This window comes from Phyllobates terribilis, unplaced genomic scaffold (genome assembly GCF_046119375.1).
Source record: "Phyllobates terribilis strain yellow unplaced genomic scaffold, ASM4611937v1 Scaffold_65__1_contigs__length_7625178, whole genome shotgun sequence".
Lineage (NCBI taxonomy): Eukaryota > Metazoa > Chordata > Amphibia > Anura > Dendrobatidae > Phyllobates > Phyllobates terribilis.
In genome coordinates, this window is record NW_027362825.1 from 6130597 (window position 1) to 6151821 (window position 21225).

The 21225-nt window shown below is 42.0% G+C and overlaps 1 protein-coding gene across 1 annotated transcript in view; it reads right to left on the minus strand.

Moving 5' to 3' along the window:
- Window positions 1-10220: 10220 nt before the first annotated feature.
- The window catches only part of LOC141193176 (olfactory receptor 8H1-like), a 56341-nt gene continuing 45336 nt past the window's right edge, over window positions 10221-21225 (minus strand). Inside the window, exon 2 of the mRNA XM_073662106.1 lies at window positions 10221-11156. Within this exon, the coding sequence (XP_073518207.1) occupies window positions 10221-11156 (936 nt within the window). The remainder of the gene's footprint in view (window positions 11157-21225) is intronic.

Sequence of the window (21225 nt, forward strand, 5' to 3'; positions counted from 1 at the left end):
GAACGATGACCATATATGCTACACATACAACCCCTGGCAAAAATTATGGAATCACCGGGCTCGGAGGATGTTCATTCAGTTGTTTAATGTTATTGAAAAAAAGCATATCACAGACATGAAACAAAACTAAAGTAATTTCAAATGGCAACTTTAGGGCTTTAAGAAACACTAAAAGAAATCAAGATTAAAAATGTGGTACTCAGTAAGGGTAATTTTTTTCAGACCAAGCAGAGGGAAAAAATTATGGAATCACTCAATTCTGAGGAAAAAATTATGGAATCACCCTGTAAATTTTCATTTCCAAAACTAACACCTGCATCAAATTAGATCGTTAGTCTGCATCTAAAAAGCAGTGATCACACCTTGGAGAGCTGTTGCAACAAGTGGACTGACATGCATCATGGCTCCAACAGGAGAGATGTCAATTGAAACAAAGGGGAGGATTATCAAACTCTTAAAAGAAGGTAAATCATCACGCAATGTTGCAAAAGATGTTGGTTGTTCAAAGTCAGCTGTGTCTAAAATCTGGACCAAATACAAACAACATGGGAAGGTTGTTAAAGGCAAACATACTGGTAGACCAAGGAAGACATCAAAGCGTCAAGACAGGAAACTTAAAGAAATATGTCTCCAAAACAGGAAATGCACAACAAAACAAATGAGGAACTGGAGTCAATGTCTGAGACCGATCTGTAAGAAATCGCCTAAAGGAAATGGGATTTATATTCAGAAAAGCTAAACAAAAGCCATCATTAATGTTATGATCTGCAACAAGTACTAAGGAAAGATAGAGGAAAGCTGTCCCTACAGTAAGACTAAGCTGAATCCCTATGATGTAGCGGGCTGCCTGTTCCTAGCGAACAGACCCGCCTTAGTCCTCGGCTAGTCTGAACGAAGACCTATAGAATAAAGGGAGGGGTCCCTAAAAGAACTAAGGACTGGGACAAAAAAGGGACACCTCCTAAACAGAGAAGTTGTTGCAGAACACAAAAAGACAAACTGACAAAAAGGTACTAGAGGTCCCAGAAGGACCAAGCGAACTGACAGAGAAAGGCACCGAAGCACCAGGCTACAGAAACAAACAGTCAAACACTGAAGTCCAGCACAGCCAGAAGGGCGGAGCTGGAATAAAGGCAGATGGTCATGTGACCGCAAAACACAAGATGGAAAAAACAAACAGGAGGGTTATAACAGTACCCCCTCTTTTATGATCCTCCGGATCCTCCAGGCTCAGGCCTATCCGGAAACCTCCTGTGAAAAGCTTTAACAAGCCTAGGAGCAGAGACATCATCCGTCCTTACCCAGGAGTTGTCTTCGGGACCGAAACCCTTCCAGAGACAAGATACTGTAATCTCCCTCTATGCCATCTAAAATTCAAGATACGAGAAATTTCATATTCGCCGTCTTCCACCACAGGAGGAACTGTAACAGTGGCGTCCTTATCAGATACATCAGCCTTTTTCAACAAGGAAACATGAAACACAGGATTAATCTTCCAGGAAGTAGGGACATCCAACCTTACCGCAGACGGGTTAACAACCTGAAGCACTTTAAATGGACCCACAAACCCAGTTTTTTAGAGGAAATCCTCAACCGCAGGTTCTTCGAGGACAACCAAACCATGTCACCCACAGAAAACAAAACCTACTTACGTTTCCTGTCAAAATACTTCTTGGACTTCTTGTTAGCCTCTTGAAGGTTGCAACGTACATTAGTCCAAACTCTCTCCAAATCACCGGAAAAATTCTCCTCCTCCGACACCGCCGACCCCAATTTGGAGAACGAACCAAAAGACGGATGTCTCCCAGTACAACAAAAAAAGGAGAACACCCAGCAGAGGAGGATTTATGATTGGTAAGAGCAAATTCTGCGAGAGGCAGAAACTCAGACCACACCTCTTGATTGTCCGCCGCAAAACAACGCAAAAGCTGTTCAACATCCTGGTTCTTTCTTTCAGTCTGTCCATTAGACTCAGGATGATACCCAGACGAAAATGACAAATGGACTCCTAACCTGTCACAAAAAGCACGCCAAAAGCGAGCCACAAACTGAGGTCCTCTATCAGAAACAATACCCGTGGGAACGCCATGGAGCTTGACAATCTCCTTAACAAACGCCTTAGCGAGTGTCTTGGCGCAGGGCAACTTCATGAATGGAACCAAATGACACATCTTACTAAAACGGTCCACGACCACCCAGATGACAGTAAAACCCTCGGACACAGGAAGATCAGTAATAAAATCCATTGTGAGATGCGTCCAAGGCGCACTAGGAACCTCCAGAGGGCAAAGCAACCCCGCAGCAGGAGTATGTGAAGCCTTTGACCTGGCACACACAGTACACTGACGCACCCACTTGATGACTTCCTTCTGCCATCCAGGCCACCAAAAACTGCGACTGACAGGTCTCTTAGTTTCCGAAATTCCTGGATGACCTGCCAGAGACACATGACAGTCCACAAACAAATCTCTCCTAAAGGCTCTAGGCACGATCAACCTCCCATGGGGAGTGTTAGATGGAGCATCATCTTGAGCTTTCAGAATCCCATCCTCCAAAACGGAGTCCAATGCCGCCACCACAACTCCTTTCTGTAAAATGCTCTCCTCCTCCTTGGCACCGACCGTAAGAGAGTAGCTGCGAGATAAAGCATCGGCTATAACATTCTTAGTACCAGGGATATAGGTAACAGAAAAATGAAACCGAGAAAAAAAAGTGCCCACCTAGCTTGACGGGCATTCAAGCGCTTGGCAGCATCCAGATAGATCAAATTCTTATGATCTGTGAAAACCTGAAAAGGAAATCTAGCCTTCCAAAAAATGACGCCAATGTTCAAACGCGAGTTTAATAGCCAGCAACTCCCGATTTCCAACATCATAATTCAGTTTGGTTTCCAAAAAAATTTTCAAAAAGAAGGCACAAGGATGTACTCCACCGTTGCTTTCCTGAGACAAAACTGCTCCGACCCCCACCGATGAAGCATCGACCTCAACCAAAAAAGGCTTGGTCTCATCAGGCTGCATAAGGATAGAGGCAGAACTGAACCTCTCTTTGAGATACTCAAATGCTTCAATGTCCTCAGTAGTCCACTGGGCCGTATTGGCACCTTTTCTGGTGAGATCGGTCAGAGGCTTAACAATTATAGAAAATTCTTAATGAATTTCCTGTAATAATTGGCAAAACCAAAAAATCTCTGTACAGATTTCAAACCAATAGGCCTAGGCCATTCCTGCACAGCCTGAACCCTCACCGGGTCCATCTCAAAGCCCTCGCTGGAGACAATGTAGCCCAAAAAACTAATTTTCTGCACAGCAAACTCACATTTCTCCAGCTTAGCAAAGAGTGAATTATCACTCAATAACTGCAAAACTTCACGTACACTCTGCCAATGGGACTCTAAATCTGGTGAGTAAATCAAAATGTCACCCAAATACACAACCACATTCTTACCAATCAAAGGTCTCAGGATGTCATTAATAAGGTTCTGAAAAAATGCAGGTGCATTGGTAAGACCAAAAGGCATCACGAGATTCTCAAAATGACCTACCGGAGTGTTAAAAGCAGTTTTCCATTCCTCACCCTCCTTCACTCGTAACAAATTGTATGCCCCCCCCCCCGGAGATCAATTTTAGAGAACTACTTGGCCCCCACCAACTGGTTAAACAAGTCAGGAATTAACGGCAATGGGTAGGAATTGCTTACGGTAATCTTATTAATTTCACGAAAATCCAGACAAGGACGTAAACCCCCGTCCTTTTTTTTAACAAAGAAAAATCCAACTGCTACAGGCGACTTAGAAGGTCTAATGTGACCAGCAGCCAGGCTAGTCTGTATGTACTCCTCCAAGGCCTTTCTTTCAGGAATAGTCAGATTAAACATGCGACTCTTGGGAAGAGTAGCTCTAGGAACAAACTCAGTGGCGCAATCATAATCCCTATGAGGAGGTAAAACTTGCGACTCCTCCTCTGAAAAAACCCTCCAAAAATCTTGAATAGGTACAGGTAATTCCCTTTTTTCCACAGCCGCAATGCGACCATTACAACATTTATCATAGCACTTCGGACTCCAAGACTTAATCACATTAGTAGACCAGTCCAGTAAAGGATTGTCCAGTTTTAACCAAGGCAAACCTAAAACGACCGGAGAGGGTAAATTATCTAATACAACCAAGTCCAAAATTTCTTGGTGAACTCCATTGATAGTGAGGGGAAATGCAGCAACCTTGTGAGTAATACATTTCAAGGGAGTGTTATCAATTGCAATCACAGAAATAGGTGATGACAAAGGTTTGGATTTCAATTTAAGGTTTTCCAAAAACCCTTTATCAATCACATTAAGTGTTGAACCACAATCCACAAATACCTGAAATTCAATCAAATTTTCCTGCAAAGTAGTACTCCCAGAAAGAAATACTCCGGCAGAGCGTAAACAAGCTATACGGGCGTAACTGACTTTTTTTTTTTCTTTACTTAAACGAAGCTCACAATACTTAAATCAAATGGTCAGCTTTGCCACAATAAAGACACAATCCCTCGGCGAACCTCCGGTCTCTTTCCTGAGAGGAGAGCGACTTCGCCCCTACCTCCATCGGTTCTCCGCCGTCAGAGCAGATTTTCTGGGGACTAGGACCGGACATTACAGAAGTCTTTACCTCATTCACCCTGGACCTCAGTCTCCTGTCCACTCGAACAGCTAACTGCATGGCATCCTGCAGAGTCTCAGGTGCGGGGAATGCAATTAGCAAATCCTTAACCCTTTCACTCAGACCAGCAAGAAATAAACATTTCAGCGCAGGATCATTCCATAAGACTTCTGAAGCCCATCTCCTGAAGTGTGTGCAATAATTTTCAACATCACTTGAACCCTGATTCAAACGCCTGAGTTCTGTCTCAGCAGATGAGACTCAGTCAGGATCATCATATAATAGACCCATAGCAGAAAAAAAAAAATTCTACAGACCTTAAACACGGATCATTAGGTTGGCGAGAAGAGGCCCACCCCTGTGGTTCATTGCGCAAAAGTGACATAATAAAACCAATGCACTGTGATTCATTCCCAGAGGACCTTGGTCTCAAACGAAAATATAACAAACAAGCATTTTTAAAGGAAAAAAAATCTTGCTGTTTACCATAAAAAAACATCAGGCAGTCCTACCTTGGGTTCAACAAAATGCGCTCCAGAACAGCTACTCACGTGTTGCTGGAGCTCGGCCACCTCCAGAGACAATCCCTGCAGGTGTTGAGCCAAATCCTTGATGGAAACCATACTGATCCCCAAATTTCTTTCCTTTTAGTTTTTTGGGCTGGACTTACTGTTATGATCTGCAACAAGTACTAAGGAAAGATAGGGGAAAGCTGTCTCTACAGTAAGACTAAGCTGAATCCCTATGATGTAGCGAGCTGCCTGTTCCTAGCGAACAGACCCGTCTTAGTCCTCGGCTAGTCTGAACGAAGACCTATAGCATTAAGGGAGGGGTCCCTAAAAGAACTAAAGACTGGGACAAAAAGGGACACCTCCTAAACAGAGAAGTTGTTGCAGAACACAAAAAGACAAACTGACAAAAAGGTACTACAGGTTCCAGAAGGACCAAGCGTACTGACAGAGAAAAGCACCGAAGCACCAGGCTAGAGCAACAGTCAAACACTGAAGTCCAGCACAGCAAAAAGGGCGGAGCTGGAATATAAAGGCAGATGGTCACGTGACCGCAAAACACAAGATGGAAAAAACAAACAGGAGGGTTCTAACAATTAACACCTAAACAGAAAAAAACAAGGTTACAATGGGCTAAGGAAAAGCAATCGTGGACCGTGGATGACTGGATGAAAGTCATATTCAGTGATGAATCGCGAATCTGCATGGGGCAAGGTGATGATGCTGGAACTTTTGTTTGGTGCCGTTCCAATGAGATTTATAAAGATGACTGCATGAAGAGAACATGCAAATTTCCACAGTCATTGATGATATGGGACTGCATGTCAGGTAAAGGCACTGGGGAGTTGGCTGTCATTACATCTTCAATAAATGCCCAAGTTTACATTGATATTTTGGACAGTTTTCTTATCCCATCAATTGAAAGGATGTTTGGGGATGATGACATCATTTTTCAAGATGATAATGCATCCTGCCATAGAGCAAAAACTGTGAAAACATTCCTTGAAAGAAGACACATAAGGTCAATGTCATGGCCTGCAAATAGTCCGGATCTCAATCCAATTGAAAATCTTTGGTAGAAGTTGAAGAAAATGGTCCATGACAAGGCTCCAACCTGCAAAGCTGATATGGCAACAGCAATCAGAGAAAGTTGGAGCCAGATTGATGAAGAGTACTGTTTGTCACCGATTAAGTCCATGCCTCAGAGAATGCAAGCTGTTATTAAAGCCAGAGGTGGTGCAACAAAATACTAGTGATGTATTGGAGTGTTCTTTTGTGTGTTTGTCTTTCATGATTCCATAATTTTTTCCTCAGAATTGAGTGATTCCATAATTTTTTCCCTCTGCTTGGTCTGAAAAAAATTACTCTTACTGAGTACCACATTTTTTATCTTGATTTCTTTTAGTGTTTCTTAAAGCCATAAAGTTGCCATTTGAAATTACTTTCGTTTTGTGCCATGTCTGTGATCTGCTTTTTTTCAACAACATTAAACAACTGAATGAACATCCTCTGAGCCTGGTGATTCCATAATTTTTGCAACAGGGTGGTATATGCACAAAGCTGTGAATATTATAGCAGGTTTATTATCAGAATATCCTGCCCTATGTACAGGCTGATGAAAAAACACAGTTAGCTCTGATGTATTTATGATGGGATTGCATCCTCCGCCACACCTGGAACTCACATTGGGCTTTCTATAAGTGCAAACACAGCAGCTTGTCATCCAGTCACTGCTAAAGGACAGGGAAGTCAAGGAAAGTAACAGAGTACAGCTTCCCAAAATACCACTACCTTTAGGCTATGTGCCCACGATGCAGAAATGCTCCGGATTTTTCCCTGAGCGTTTCTGCATCTCCCTGGCAGAAAAAACGCATGCGGATTGTACATGCGTTTTTCCTGCCACGGACAAGCGAAAGTGAAGCGTTTTGATCATGCGATTTCTCATGCGGGATGTCGAGCGCTTTCCAAGCGATTTTAGCATCAATTGGAAAGTGCTTGACAACCTGGTCACACTATATAAATCCATGCAACCGGCATGGATTTTATATAGTGTGACCAACATAGGTGGATTATAATGAGGGCAATCTGGGCTACCGCCCAGGGGCACGGGGCTCCGGGGGGTCCATGGCCAGATTTTCCTCATTATAATATGTGCGGCGCCACGGAACAAACCGGCAGTCAGAGGCGGGGGGCCCCCAGACCGCTCCCCCAGCAGCGGCGGCCGGCCGGGCCAACACTGCACCTGTTAACTTCCCTGTGTGCTGGACCGGCCGCGTCACAGCTAGGAGACACGGCCCTGTGCGCGGCCGTGTCTGCTAGTGTGACGTCACGCAGTGCACACCCTGCACTGCTACTTACCACCGGAGAGGAGCTGGACGACGGGAGCCGGGGGATGGTCAGTGAGTGTATAGATGGCTACGTGCGGCCTTCCGCTGTGTATAGATGGCTACGTGCGGCCTCCTGCTGTGTATAGATGGCTGCGTGCAGCCTCCCAATGGGTATAGATGGCACCGTGCGGCCTCCTGCTGCGTATAGATGGCACTGTGCGGCCTCCCGCTGTGTATAGATGGCTACGTGCGGCCCCCTGCTGTATATAGAAGGCGCCATGCGGCCCCCTGCTGTGTATAGATGGCGCTGTGCGGCCCCCCGCTGTGTGTGGGGGGCACCGTGCGGCCTCCCGCTGTATCTGGGGGGCGCCGTGCAGCCTCCTGCTGTGTATAGATGGCACCATGCGGCCCCCTGCTGTGTATAGATGGCACTGTGTGGCCCTCTGCTGTGTATAGATGGTACCGTGCGGCCTCCTGCTGTGCATAGATGGCGCCGTGCGGCCCCCTGCTGTGTATTGATGGCTACGTGCGGCCTCCTGCTGTGTATAGATGGCACCGTGCGGCCTCCCGCTGTGTAAAGATGGTACCATGCGGCATCCCGCTGTGTATAGATGGTGCCGTGCGGCCCCCTGCTGTGTATTAATGGTGCTGTGTGGCCTCCTGCTGTGTATAGATGGCTACGTGTGGCCCCCTGCTGTGTATAGATGGCACCGTGCGGCCTCCTGCTGTGTATAGATGGCTACGTGCAGCCCCCTGCTGTGTATAGATGGCGCCGTGCGGCCCCCCGCTGTGTGTGGGGGGACACCGTGCGGCCTCCCGCTGTATCTGGGGGGCGCCGTGCAGCCTCCTGCTGTGTATAGATGGCACCATGCGGCCCCCTGCTGTCTATAGATGGCACTGTGTGGCCCTCTGCTGTGTATAGATGGTGCCGTGCGGCCTCCTGCTGTGTATAGATGGCACCGTGCGGCCCCCTGCTGTGTATTGATGGCTACGTGCGGCCTCCTGCTGTGTATAGATGGCACCGTGCGGCCTCCTGCTGCGTATAGATGGCACCGTGCGGCCTCCTGCTGCATATAGATGGCACCGTGCGGCCTCCCGCTGCATATAGATGGCACCGTGCGGCCTCCCGCTGCATATAGATGGCTACGTGAGGCCTCTTGCTGCATATAGATGGCTACGTGCGGCCTCCCGCCGTGTATAGATGGCTACGTGCGGCCTCCCGCCGTGTATAGATGGCTACGTGCGGCCTCCCGCCGTGTATAGATGGCTACGTGCGGCCTCCCACCGTGTATAGATGGCTATGTGCGGCCTCCCGCCGTGTATAGATGGCTACGTGCGGCCTCCCGCCGTGTATAGATGGCTACCTGTGGCCTCCCGCTGTGTATAGATGGCTACGTGCGGCCTCCTGCTGTGTATGGGAGGATTGTGGCAGCTCTTATTGTGTGCAGGGTCTCATACTGTATATAGGGGATGTCAGCATACTTAATTGTGCTCAATATTAAGTCATATAATTAATGTAAAAAAAAATATTATAATTAATATATTAATATTGTGCCAAATTAATTTCACGTGAACTATCACACGATCTATCACTGGGGATCATGTGACATATCACGTGATACATCAGGTGTGTGTGTGGGGGGGGGGGGCCTTCTAAACTGCCCAGGGCCCTTGCTACTTTTAATCCACCCCTGGTGACCAAGCTAGTTAAAAATAAAAATAAAAATGGTAAAAAAAAAAAAAAAAACATATACTCACCTTCCGATGGCCCCTGGTCTCCTTATTCGATGCGTCCGGTCTACCCGGTGTTTCGCGGTTGTGTAAAAAGACCTTCCATGACGTCATTTAGTCATGTGGCAGGTCACGCGATCGCCGACGTCAGCGGTCACGTGACCCGTCACATGACTAAATTACGTCATGGCAGGTCCTTTTACAATATCGCGAAGCCAGGACGCATCGTACAGGAGACCGAGGGCCATCAGAAGGTAAGTACAATGTATATTTTATATTTTAATTCTTTTTTTTTTACAGGTACTATCGTACCCGGGTCTGGATGACAGTCTCCTCTTCTCCAGACCTGGGTACCATCCGCACATTGAATCGCTTAATATCCGCATGTGCCCATGTAGTCATGCGGATATTAAACGATTTAATGCAAGTCAATGGCGGCAAAAATGCAGTGATTATGCAAAATAATTGGTAGTGCTGCGGATTTTTCCGCAATGATAATCCGCAGCGGAAATTTCCACAGCATGTGCACAACACATGCGGATTATCATTGGGGAACATTGCAGACCTTCTACCAAGCGTTTTTTAAGCGTATCTGCAGCAGAATTGCCGCTGCGGAAACGCTTAAAAAATGCATAGTGGGCACACTGCCTCATTATCTTGTCTTATCTTGACTTCCAGCAGTAAAACAGAGCTATGATGAAATCATCCTCTACTAAAGATAATTAGATGGCCCTGCTTAACCTGTCCCAGTCTACACAGCAAAGCTGACAAGTGAGCTGCAAATGCACCCAGCAGTCTATTGTGTGGGCTCTAATGGCCATGAAGAAACCAGCAATATTTTATTAATTTTATTTGTATAGTAACAAAAATAAGTAAAATTCATTTTATAAGAAAAAATAGTAACAAATTGTAAAAAAAAATACTAGTTAGGTGGTAACCTTGGAGAAATGTAGAATGTTTTGACCCAGGATGTCCAATGATTGCTGTGTTCCGTTTATTGTTTCAAATTCCTTTTTATTCATTTTTTAATATTTTTGTTATTTTTTCTTTCAAGGCTCTCTTCACATCATTATTTCTCAAGCAATATATGATGGGATTCACCAATGGAGGAAGAACACTATATACAATTGATGAGGCTTGAACAACATAAAATGAATCTGCAGACTTAGGACCATTGTAGCTAAAAACACCCGTTATGTAGAAAACTGTGACAACAATGAGGTGGGAGGAACTTGTGGAAAAGACTTTCTGCCTCCCCATGGAAGAGTGAATTTTCAGTATGGTGGAAATGATGTGGACGTAGGAGTTCATCACAACTAGAAATGTTGAGGCACCTAGCAAGGCAGTGTCTATATGCAGTAACATTTGAATGGTCTTGATATCACTACAAGCAGCTTCCAACATTGGAAGGACATCACAGAAGAAATTGTTAACGTGGCGTTTATCACAAAACCTCAGTTTCAAAGTCATCAAAGTGTGAGACATGGCGTTCACGCATCCAATGATGCAACATCCAGCCACAACATAAAAGCAGAACAGCCTATTCATAATAATGGAGTAACGTAAAGGGTTACATATGGCCACATATCGGTCATAGGCCATGGCAGTGAGAAGAAGACTCTCAGTCCCTCCAACATAAACAAAGAAATAGAGCTGTAAAAAACATTCATGAAATGATATTCCTCTGTTCCCTGTTATGGCATTCACCAGCATAGCGGGGAGGGTGACCGTAGAGTAACGGACATCTAAGATGGATAGACATCTCAAGAAAAAGTACATGGGGGTTTGGAGTTGGCTGGATACTTGGATAATACTAAACACAGAGAGATTCCCAAGAAGAACCACAATGTAGGTGAGGCCAAGTAAAAGTGAACAGGAAGCTTTGCCCATGGAAAATCCTAGTAGGATGAAGTCATCCATGGAAGTCTTGTTTACAGGCATAATAAAAATCTAAGGGAACGACATAAAGACATAATATTAGAAACAAACTCATGGAGCCCAATGAAAGGATCCCACCATGTAACTTTGCGTGGTCTTTCACTTCATGGATATGTTGCCTCCACTTTTTTGATAACACAACTCAAAGGGAAATATTAAGGAGGGAAGAAATTTGAGGAACTGATTTATTATAATTATATTAACAGTAGAACATTTTTTTGAGTTTCCGTGGTACCTGGGCTGAGTCTTGGATCAGAGGCTACTCAAGCTATTGATATGAGTAAGCAAATTTTTAGGTCATATTCTATTAACAGTACCACAATAATTCAGTGAACTTTTTAGAATGACTTTCATAAATGTTACTAAAGTCAAATGGCATCGTGAGGGTCTGAATGTTAGAACAACCAGGAGCAATGGGACTGAATGAAAAACCTTAATTCAATGATTTAGACATGTGTTCCATTACTTTTGTCCATATAGTGTGTGTTATTAGTGGGATGTGGCATTTAGTCTTATATTTCCTGTCTACAGATTCTCTATAAAAGTTCTGAAACCAAACAAAAAAAGCTGTCAAGTTTATAATAGTAATTAGAAGAGGGAGCAAAAGGATGGAAGCTGCAGTATCTCTCCTTCAGTGTCTGTGTGATGGGAGCATAGAAGGTGGCTGCAGCTGTGGCTTATCAGATAGCGTTTAGTGAAGTGGTATTTGAAATGGGGGAGAGGGTCAGCAGGGGGAGACATCTGATTGGAATGATTTAATTGTTGTTTTCAAATCTGTTGAGAAAAACATTATGTTTAACCCATTCACGACCGATGACGTATATTTACGTCTTCGTCCGAGATCAACCCGCGGCTGTTAATCAGTTAAATGCCGCTGTCAATCACTGATAGCAGCATTTATTACACGCCGGACGGAAGCGCCTCATTGATCCTGCACATCGGCGCCCCTGTCATCACGATCTTCCTGTGAATGCTGGCCCGTGGCCGGCATTCATAGGAGATGATGATTTTTGCTACATATAGCACAGGCGATCGGACAAGTCTCCTAAGGGGACTATTAAATAAAGTAAAAAAAAAAAGTTGAAAAAAATATAAAAAAAAACATAAAAGTTCAAATAACCCCCCCTTTTGACCCATTAAAAATAAAACAATTAATAAAAATTAAAAATACACATATTTGGTATTGCCGAAAAAAGAAAAAAATCAAAAGGCCAGAATTATGTTTTTTGGTCGCCGTGACATTGCAATAAAATGCAATAAAAGGTGATTAAAACATCTTCTCTACCCCAAAATGGTATCAATACAAATGTCAGCATTTAGTTGAAAGGGTTGTCCAGATGACCAATTAAGACAATATTTTTAGGCTTAAAATAAAGGTAATATTTTATGCAGACATACGCAGACCCACCGCCTTCCATTCCCCATTTTATAATTACCATGAGTTCTCTCTTGCAGAGATGTGAAGTCTTTCTCTTACTGCAGCTGCATCATATAAATTTATGATGATAGGAAATGGAGTTGTCCCCGTGTTGAGGTCCTTAACGTTTAACACTTGAAGTTTTAATAAACTATGATTACCATTATGTCACTAGAATTTTAATCTTACTTCAAATGCAACGACCATATTTAGTGATGCATGTGATCCATGTTTGTCTACTTTTATGCCAAGGACTTAGAGCACTGGATCAGAAAAACTTTTAACCATTATAAAGATATATTAGAAGGTTCAAGGTGTTGGATAAACTCAATCTAGTGGACCGAACAAACTTACCTGACTTACCCAGATACTCTGTGTGCAGAATTATTAGGCAAGTGAATATTTTGAACATATCATTTTTATGCAGATTTTCCATCTTCGCACTGTATAAACTTGAATTCTTATTGGGTAGAGCAGATCAATTGATGTGCATTTGTGTAATGAGAGGGGCGAGGCCTAAGGATACAACACTCTTTATCGAGGTGTGCAGAATTATTATGCAGCTTGTTTTCCTAAGGCAAAATGGGCCAAAAATGATTTCACTGACTGATTGCTTGAAAAGAAGTGTCCCACCCCTTAAACATTGCCCATTCCCTATCCATAATGTCTCCATGAAAGGCTGGTTGTATCTACAGCTGATGTAGCTCACTCCACAAATTTGCATTGGATCGTCTCACAGAACTCACTGGTGGTACCAGCTCGGAAGATTATTCTATGAAGTATTTGTCTAGTTTCCATGCAATTATCTGTGAAGTATTGTTTCTTGTACTTATACTATCTTGTTGGAATACTTACTACTAGGAAATAAGAGCAACTTTTAAAATTAATCAGACTAGTGTTCTTTTCATTGTACTTTGTACATATGTTTTTTTGAGTATATGGTCTATGTTGTTTTTGAGAGGAATTTTGCCTGCTTTTTTTCTGCACAGCCATATGTGTCACTTTTCTATTGCTTGGTTAGAAATGTATTTGATAGATTTTGAGTTGTTTTGGTTATTATCCTCAATTTAACAGAAAATCAACAATTGAGATAGAAATTGTAAGTTTTACATTTAGTTGTATAATAATAATCCTGCACACTAAGGCTATGTGCCCAAGATGCAGAAATGCTCCGGATTGTACATGCGTTTTCCTGCCAGGGACATGCGGAAGTGAAGTGTTCTTCATATGCATTTCCGCATCCGGGTTGTCAAGCGCTTTCCAAGCGATTTTAGCATCACTTGGAAAGTGCTTGTCAACTTGGTCACACTATATAAATCCATGCAAACGGCATGAATTTATATAGTGTGACCAAAAGAATGGTAAAAAATAAATCTATACTTACCTTCCCATGGCCCTGGTGTCTTGCTTCACTCGGTGCTGAATGCCGGCAGATCGCGGTACACTGCACTGAAGGACCTGCCGACGTCAGCGTCGCGTGACCCGTCACATGACTATGACGTCAGCGCAGGTCCTTCAGTCCATCGCGATTTGCCGGCATGAGAGAAGGAGCGCACCGGGGGCCACCAGAAGGTAAGTATAATATTTATTTTTTATTTTAATCTTTTTTTTTTACAGTTTTCTATGGTACTCGGGTCCAGAGGAGAGTCTCCTCTCCTCTACACCCGGGTACCATCCGCACATTAGAAAGCATGGAATGCGCATCTACATATACAGTGATGCGTAATCCATGCAGTCTAATGCAAGTCAATGGCGGCGAAAACGCAGCGCTTCCGCAAAATAATTGGTAGTGCTGCGTTTTTTTCCGCAATGATAATCCGCAGCGGAAATTTCCGCAGCATGTGCACAGCACATGGGGATTATCATTGGGGAACATGGCAGGCCTTCTACCTTGCGTTTTTTTAGCGTTTCTGCAGCGTTTTTGCCACTGCGGAAATGCTTAAAAAATGCATCGTGGGCACACAGCCTAATAGTCGCCCAATAATTATACACATATAGATATTCTCCTAAGAAAGATGAAACCTCACTTTTACTTTCCTATATATTCAGGTTTGACCGACAGTGCTGGAGTTGTTCAATAATAACATTAATAATCAAAAATACAAATTGCCTAATAATTGTGCACACAGTGTATCACAAGGTCATTCTCCTTTCTAGAATCTTTGACTTCTACAAGCAGACTAATCATCAGCTATATGTCTCTGCGGAGGAATCCATAGTCGGACATCCCCCTAGGGCACCTTCTTAGCAGTCTAAACAGTTTGCCCCACATATTTCTAGTCTCTTCTCCAGCTCTCATCACTCTTCATCCCTACTAGGAATTGATTTATACAATATAAGCATTGCTATGCATTGATTTATACGATATACATTGATTTATACCAAAAGTCTCCCCAAAAGCCTCCTTCCAACACTTTGTATATTCACAGGCTATCCCCAGCCATAAAGTTTATATAATTCTCTCCTCTGAAACCCTGCTTATCTTTAACTTTAAAAGGTGGCAACTCTCTTAAAGAGCTACATGGTTTTTGAAGACGTCATGCAAGCCAGCCTTCATTACTCCAAAAAAATAGTGGATAAATTATATAAAACTCATGCAAAAACAGCCAAAACTATCAGCTCACCATTGTAGAAGTTGGAATGCGAAATATGAAAGTCGATACATGAAAACTGCAGGGCCAGCATCCCCGCTGTGGAACAACAAAAATCATACGGAGAAAAATATATAAAAAGTAAAACATGTATTGAATCATTTAAAAATGATACTAATAAGAAACAAATAAAAAGAGGGACAAAAGAGGGGGCAGAACCTTACTCGTTTCAGACAAGCATGTCCTCAGTCATAGGTACCTTTTGGATTGACTAAGGTACCTATGACTAAGGACACGCTTGTCCAAAGAGCGTAAGGTTCTACCCCGGCTCTTTTGTCCCTCTTTTTCTTAGTTTGATTTTGTGTCTTATGAGTATTATTTTTAAATTATTCAATAAATTTTTTATTTTTTATGTATTTTTCGGTGCGGATTTCTCCTTACGATTTTTTTTTGGTGCGGATTTCTCCTTACAATTTTGTTTCGGTGCGGATTTCTCCTTGCGATTTTATTTCGGTGTGGATTTCTCCTTGCGATTTTTGTGGTATATAAAACACACACTTTCAAATAATTATATGCCTAGAGCTCACATTTTTATTTGCTTGGGATTTTGACCTTGGAATCTCATCTTTTGCGTCATCAAGCATTTACCCAGCCAGCACCTCAATATGCATGAAGCTTCTGGAAGTGAGCTACAAATTCACCATTAGGCTACGTTCAAATGAACGTTGTACCAAATCATCAGATTGTCATCTAAAAATAATGACAGTTTTTCATCTGTATTTTCATCCCTTTGGCATCCATTTTTATACATCAACAGTGAATAAAATTTACACAACCAACTACTACAGCAAACAAAGGTACAACAATGGTCCTCGGATTTGCCATAAGTTTCTGCCTTTTAGGTCATGCCAAAAATATAGCCCTATATTCTGCCGGTACACGTATAGTCTAATTTGCATTTACCCTAAAAAAAAATGTAATTAATCTATGAACTATACATACCCTAAACAGTACTAACAAAACACTAACCAATTCCAATATAAAAAAGATATGAGTCTGAAAAGTGGTGGTCCTCACACCTCGATGTCCAAAGATTCCTAGAACGACAAGGTATTCTCTGGTCAAATAAGGTGATGTGTTGCAGAGGACCAATATACCTTTCCTGTACCAGGATCTTCCATTTATGTCCACCTCTGCTTTTCATAAACACTTGACTTCATTTTTTTTTCTATCGCTTGCGTCTTCCAAGTCTTGTGGTATTTATTGAATCATGTAAATACAAGTGAGGCTAAGACACCAGGGGACAATAGAGGAAACAAAAATCTTCAGGGACCATGAATTTATGGGATTCATTGCTTAAGGCAAATGTATAACTATTGTTTTTTTCTAATTAAAAGAACTAAGAAGATCTAAAAAAAAATAATTATTTATGGTGTTTTCAGATTATTTATTTTGTATTCTATTTTCTGTGTATTTTAGATGCAACAATCTTGGTTTAGCTGCTGGTCTGAGATGTGAACTTCTACAGATTTGCTTCACAAAGGGCATCAGAACATGACAAACGTTGGCTTGCATGGGAGAGTGTTGTGAGCCTATTCTGTCTCAGTAGTGAAAAGGAGGAGAAGGTGAACCGTGCCCATCAGTTATTGTAGCTATTGTGAAAGGTGTTATCTTGTGTAAAATATATATATATATATGTGGTAATTCTATGCAATTCTGTCTGTGATGATAATGAGTAGAGATGAGCAGACGCCCCGAACCTTAAAAGTTTGTGGTTCATACCGGTGCTGAACTCCGAACACGAACTTCTCCTGGAAGTCCATTTTAATGTTCAGAGTTCCGGGGGAAGGAGACAGAGAATGAGAGAGAGAGAGGGAGGGAGAGAGAGTTGTTAAAAAATATTAAAAATAATAAAATCAGATTTACCTATTCTCCTCATGTCCCGCAATGCCTCTCTGCTACTGCTGCCGGCTAGATTTACAAGCTAATAAGTAAATGCTCTAGGCGTGTTAAAACAGAGAATTCCATGGGACTAAAAATGTAGAAATAGATGAAGAAAAAATATCCAGCTTCATAAAATGCAAACTTTTATTGGAAAATAGGTTAAAAGGATTCCATGTCACGATCGTAACAAGCAACGAGTTTTGAACGCATGTACTGGTTTTTACGTTATTCCTGTGATTTGCAATTTGTGTTTAGTGACTGTTGTCATGTGATTTTTATTTCCATGTTTATTGGTGCTTCGCTGCATAAATGTATCATGGGAGTTGAAGTTTCGTAGCCTTGATAAAGAAGCTGCATTGGAAGGTGTTGCTTGTGACAAACTTGACATGGAATCCTTTTAACCTATTTTCCAATAAACGTTTGCATTTTATGAAGCTGGATATTTAATCTTCATATATTTACAAGCTGCAGTGGTGATGTCATGATTGCAAGGAATGTGACCAATGCAGCCAATCATTGAGCTCAGCGGTAATGCCAACGGAAACTGCACAAGCTGCTAAGCCCAGTGATTGGCTGAAGTGGTCATGCTTGTTACAGTTGTGATGTTACCATTGCAGGCTATATACATAGATCAGAGCAGTAGCAGAGAGGCACTGCTCAACCCGTGGTGAAAAACTAAGGCTCATTCCGGACTGCATCTGTGCATACTCTCAGGAGATATGCGACTGACATTATACACAGTTAGGATACATGCTGAGGCATCCACCATAGGGATCAATTGTAAAGTAGAGTATACCCATTGTATAGGGTTATTTGTAGTAGTCCTCTATATAAGAAAGCACAATCTGCTGCACTTTCCTATACAAACAAACGATATGCAGCTACGCACTGGCCAGACAGAATTCGAAAGAAACATAGAAAGGTAGAGTTGTAAGGGATCTCCAGGGTCATCTGGTCCAACCCCATGCTCAATGCAGGATTCACTAAACCATTTCAGACAGATGTCTGTCCAGCCTCTCTTTGAAGACTTCCATTAAGGGGAACTCACCACCTCTCGTGGCAGCCTGTTCCACTCATTGATCACCCTCACTGTCAAAACGTTTTTTCTAATATCTAATCTGTATCTTCTCCTATTCAGTTTCATCCCATTGCTTCTAGTTTTCCTTTGTGCAAATGAGAATAAAGTTGATCCCTCTACAGTGTGACAGTCCTTGAGATATTTATAGACAGCTATTAAGTCTCCTCTCTGTCTTTTCTTTTGCAAGCTAAACATTCCGAAATCCTCTAACCGTTCCTCATAGGACATTGTTTGCAGACCGGTCACCATTTTGGTCTCTCTTCTCTGAACTTGTTCCAATTTCTTTATGTGTTTTTTAGAATGTGGTGCCCAGAACTGGACACGGTATTCCAGATGAGGTCTGACCAAAGAAGAGTAGAGGGGATAATTACTTCACGTGATCTAGACTCTATGCTTCTGTTAATGCCACCCAGAATTGTATTTGCCTTTTTCACTGCTGCATCACACTGTTGACTCATGTTCAGTCTATGATCTATTACTATACCCAAGTCTTTTTCACATGTACTGTTGCTTAGCCCTATTCCTCCCATTCTGTATATGCTTTTTTCATTTTCTTGCCCAGATGTAGGACTTTTCATTTCCCCTTGTTATAAACCATTCTGTTAGTTGCTGCCCACAGCTCCAGTTTGTTTAGATATTTTTGAATCCTCTCTCTCTACTCTAGTATTAGCTATCCCTCCTAACTTTGTGTCATCAGCAAATTTAATCAGTTTACCCTCAATTCCTTCATCTAAATCATCGATAAAGTTGTTGAACAACAAAAGGGCCCAGGACAGAGTCTTGTGGTACTCCACTTGAGACATTCTTCCAACTGGATGTGCAACCATTTAACCACAACAAATTTTCAAAGATTATGGAGATTGGTTCAATAATTTCCTCTGCTATCTCCTTCAGTACTCTAGGATGTAATTCATCTGGACCTGGAGACTTGAATACATTTATGTTAAATAAGCATTGCCTCACTAACTATCTCTCAGTTTATAGATAGTGTCGATTCTTCTATTCCTTCAATAGTATTATTATTATTATTATATTATTAATAGTACAATGAAGATCAGTTGATGTTACATTTACGTTCTGAGAGAAAACAGATGCAAAATACAAATTTAAAAGTTCGGCTTTCTCAGCATCATTTTTTATCACTTTAACATTTTCATCCTATAAAAATCCAATAGCATCTTTGACTTTAATTTTACTTTTGACATACTCCCAAAATCATTTCTTATTGCTTTTGACATCTGTTGCAAGACTTAATTCATTATTAGCTTTAGCTAATCAGATACGTGCCCTACAGGTTCTGCAGACAGCAGTATATTCTTCTTTAGATATACCTCCCTCTTTCCATTTGATAAACAAACTTTCGGCCTCCGTCTGGTGAATGGTCGCGTATGGTGATGACGTTACAGTATACATCAGCAAAAGCTTCCAACATATGCTCTAGGCTAGATACACAGACATAGTGCGGACCTAGCCCAACTCTGATTTTATTATTTTACAATAGTGTCGGCCTAATGGTATAAAAAATATATGGAACACCCCTTTAAGAGAAGGGGACCCATACACAATTCTCACACAGGGGCCCATTGATCTCAGTGTCCATCCCTGGTTTAACCTCTTTACGTTCAATGATGGACATAGCACATCATGAGCAGGTGTCAATTCTCACTCCTTACCATGCTATGCTGTGCTAGCTATGCTATGCTATGCTGTGCTCCTTGCCGTGCTATGTCTATCATGCATGTAAACTGTCACTGCATGTTAACACGCAGTGACAGTTCAGTGCCGACAGCTGGAGCAGGGACCCATGCCGTCGGCCCCCGCACCGAGATTGCTGTGATCGGTCAGACAATCTGACTGACCGATCACAGCATCATAGCGCAGGAGATCCTGAAATATCAGTACCTCCTGCCCCATTAGAGCAGGAGATCAGCGCTGGCCCTGGCTGCTAACCTCCTAAACAATGTGATCGAATGTGATCGCAGCACTCAGGAGGCAGGCAGAGGGACGGGAGTTCCCTCTGCCTTCAGATTGACATGCCCCGCGGCGTTATTATGGGGGTCCAATCATTGCCATGGTGACCCGGGGTCGTCATGACGATCCCTGGGTCACCAAGCTATGGAAACCTTCTGAGACCATGCTCACAGCATGGCCTTAGAAGCCTTCAGTACTGATATAATGCACTGCAATGCTAATGCAGTGCATTATAAAGCCCGAGTATTTATAGTGTGCTCGGGCTTTAAGTTTTTGTCGTTCCCGTGAACATGATTTGCGACCGTTCGACAGATTTAATATATGCGAGAAATGCTGGAAAAACAGGCATTCCTCACATGTATTAAATCTGTCAAGCAGTCGCAAATCATGTTCACGGAGCGACAAAAACTTAAAGCCCACTATAAATACTCGATGCTCGGCCAAGCATACTCGGCGAAAGGGTTAACAAAACATACTCGCTCATCACTAATTGCAATGCATTATACCTGTGAAAAAAAGTGAAAAATGTGAAAGTCCCCTAGAGGAACTAATTAAAAAAGTAAAAAAAAGTAAAAATATATATATTTTTAAAAAATATGTAAAAATAATAAAAAATATTTCACTAATAAATACACATTTTTATGTAAAAAAATAAAAATAAACAAAAAAAAGTACACATATTTGGTATCCAGAACAACCCGATCTATAAAAGTATCATACTAGTTAACCCCTTCAAAAAAAAAAAAAAACATAGCAAACTATGCTTTATCATCATACAGTTGGAAAAAAGTGGGTAAAATGCGATCTAAAAGACGAATATAAATAAAAATGGTACCTGTGAAAACGTCATCTTGTCCTGCAAAAAACAAGCCACCATACAGCCCTATAAGCCGAAAAATAAAAAAAAGTTATACCTCTCACAATAAAGCGATGCAAAAATAATTATTTTTTCTAAAAAAGTTTTTATTGTCTAAAAGCGTCAAAACATAAAAAACTATATAACTGTGGTATTGCTGTATTCGTACTGACCCGAAGAATAAAGCTGCCTTATCAATTTTACCACACACAGATCGACATAAA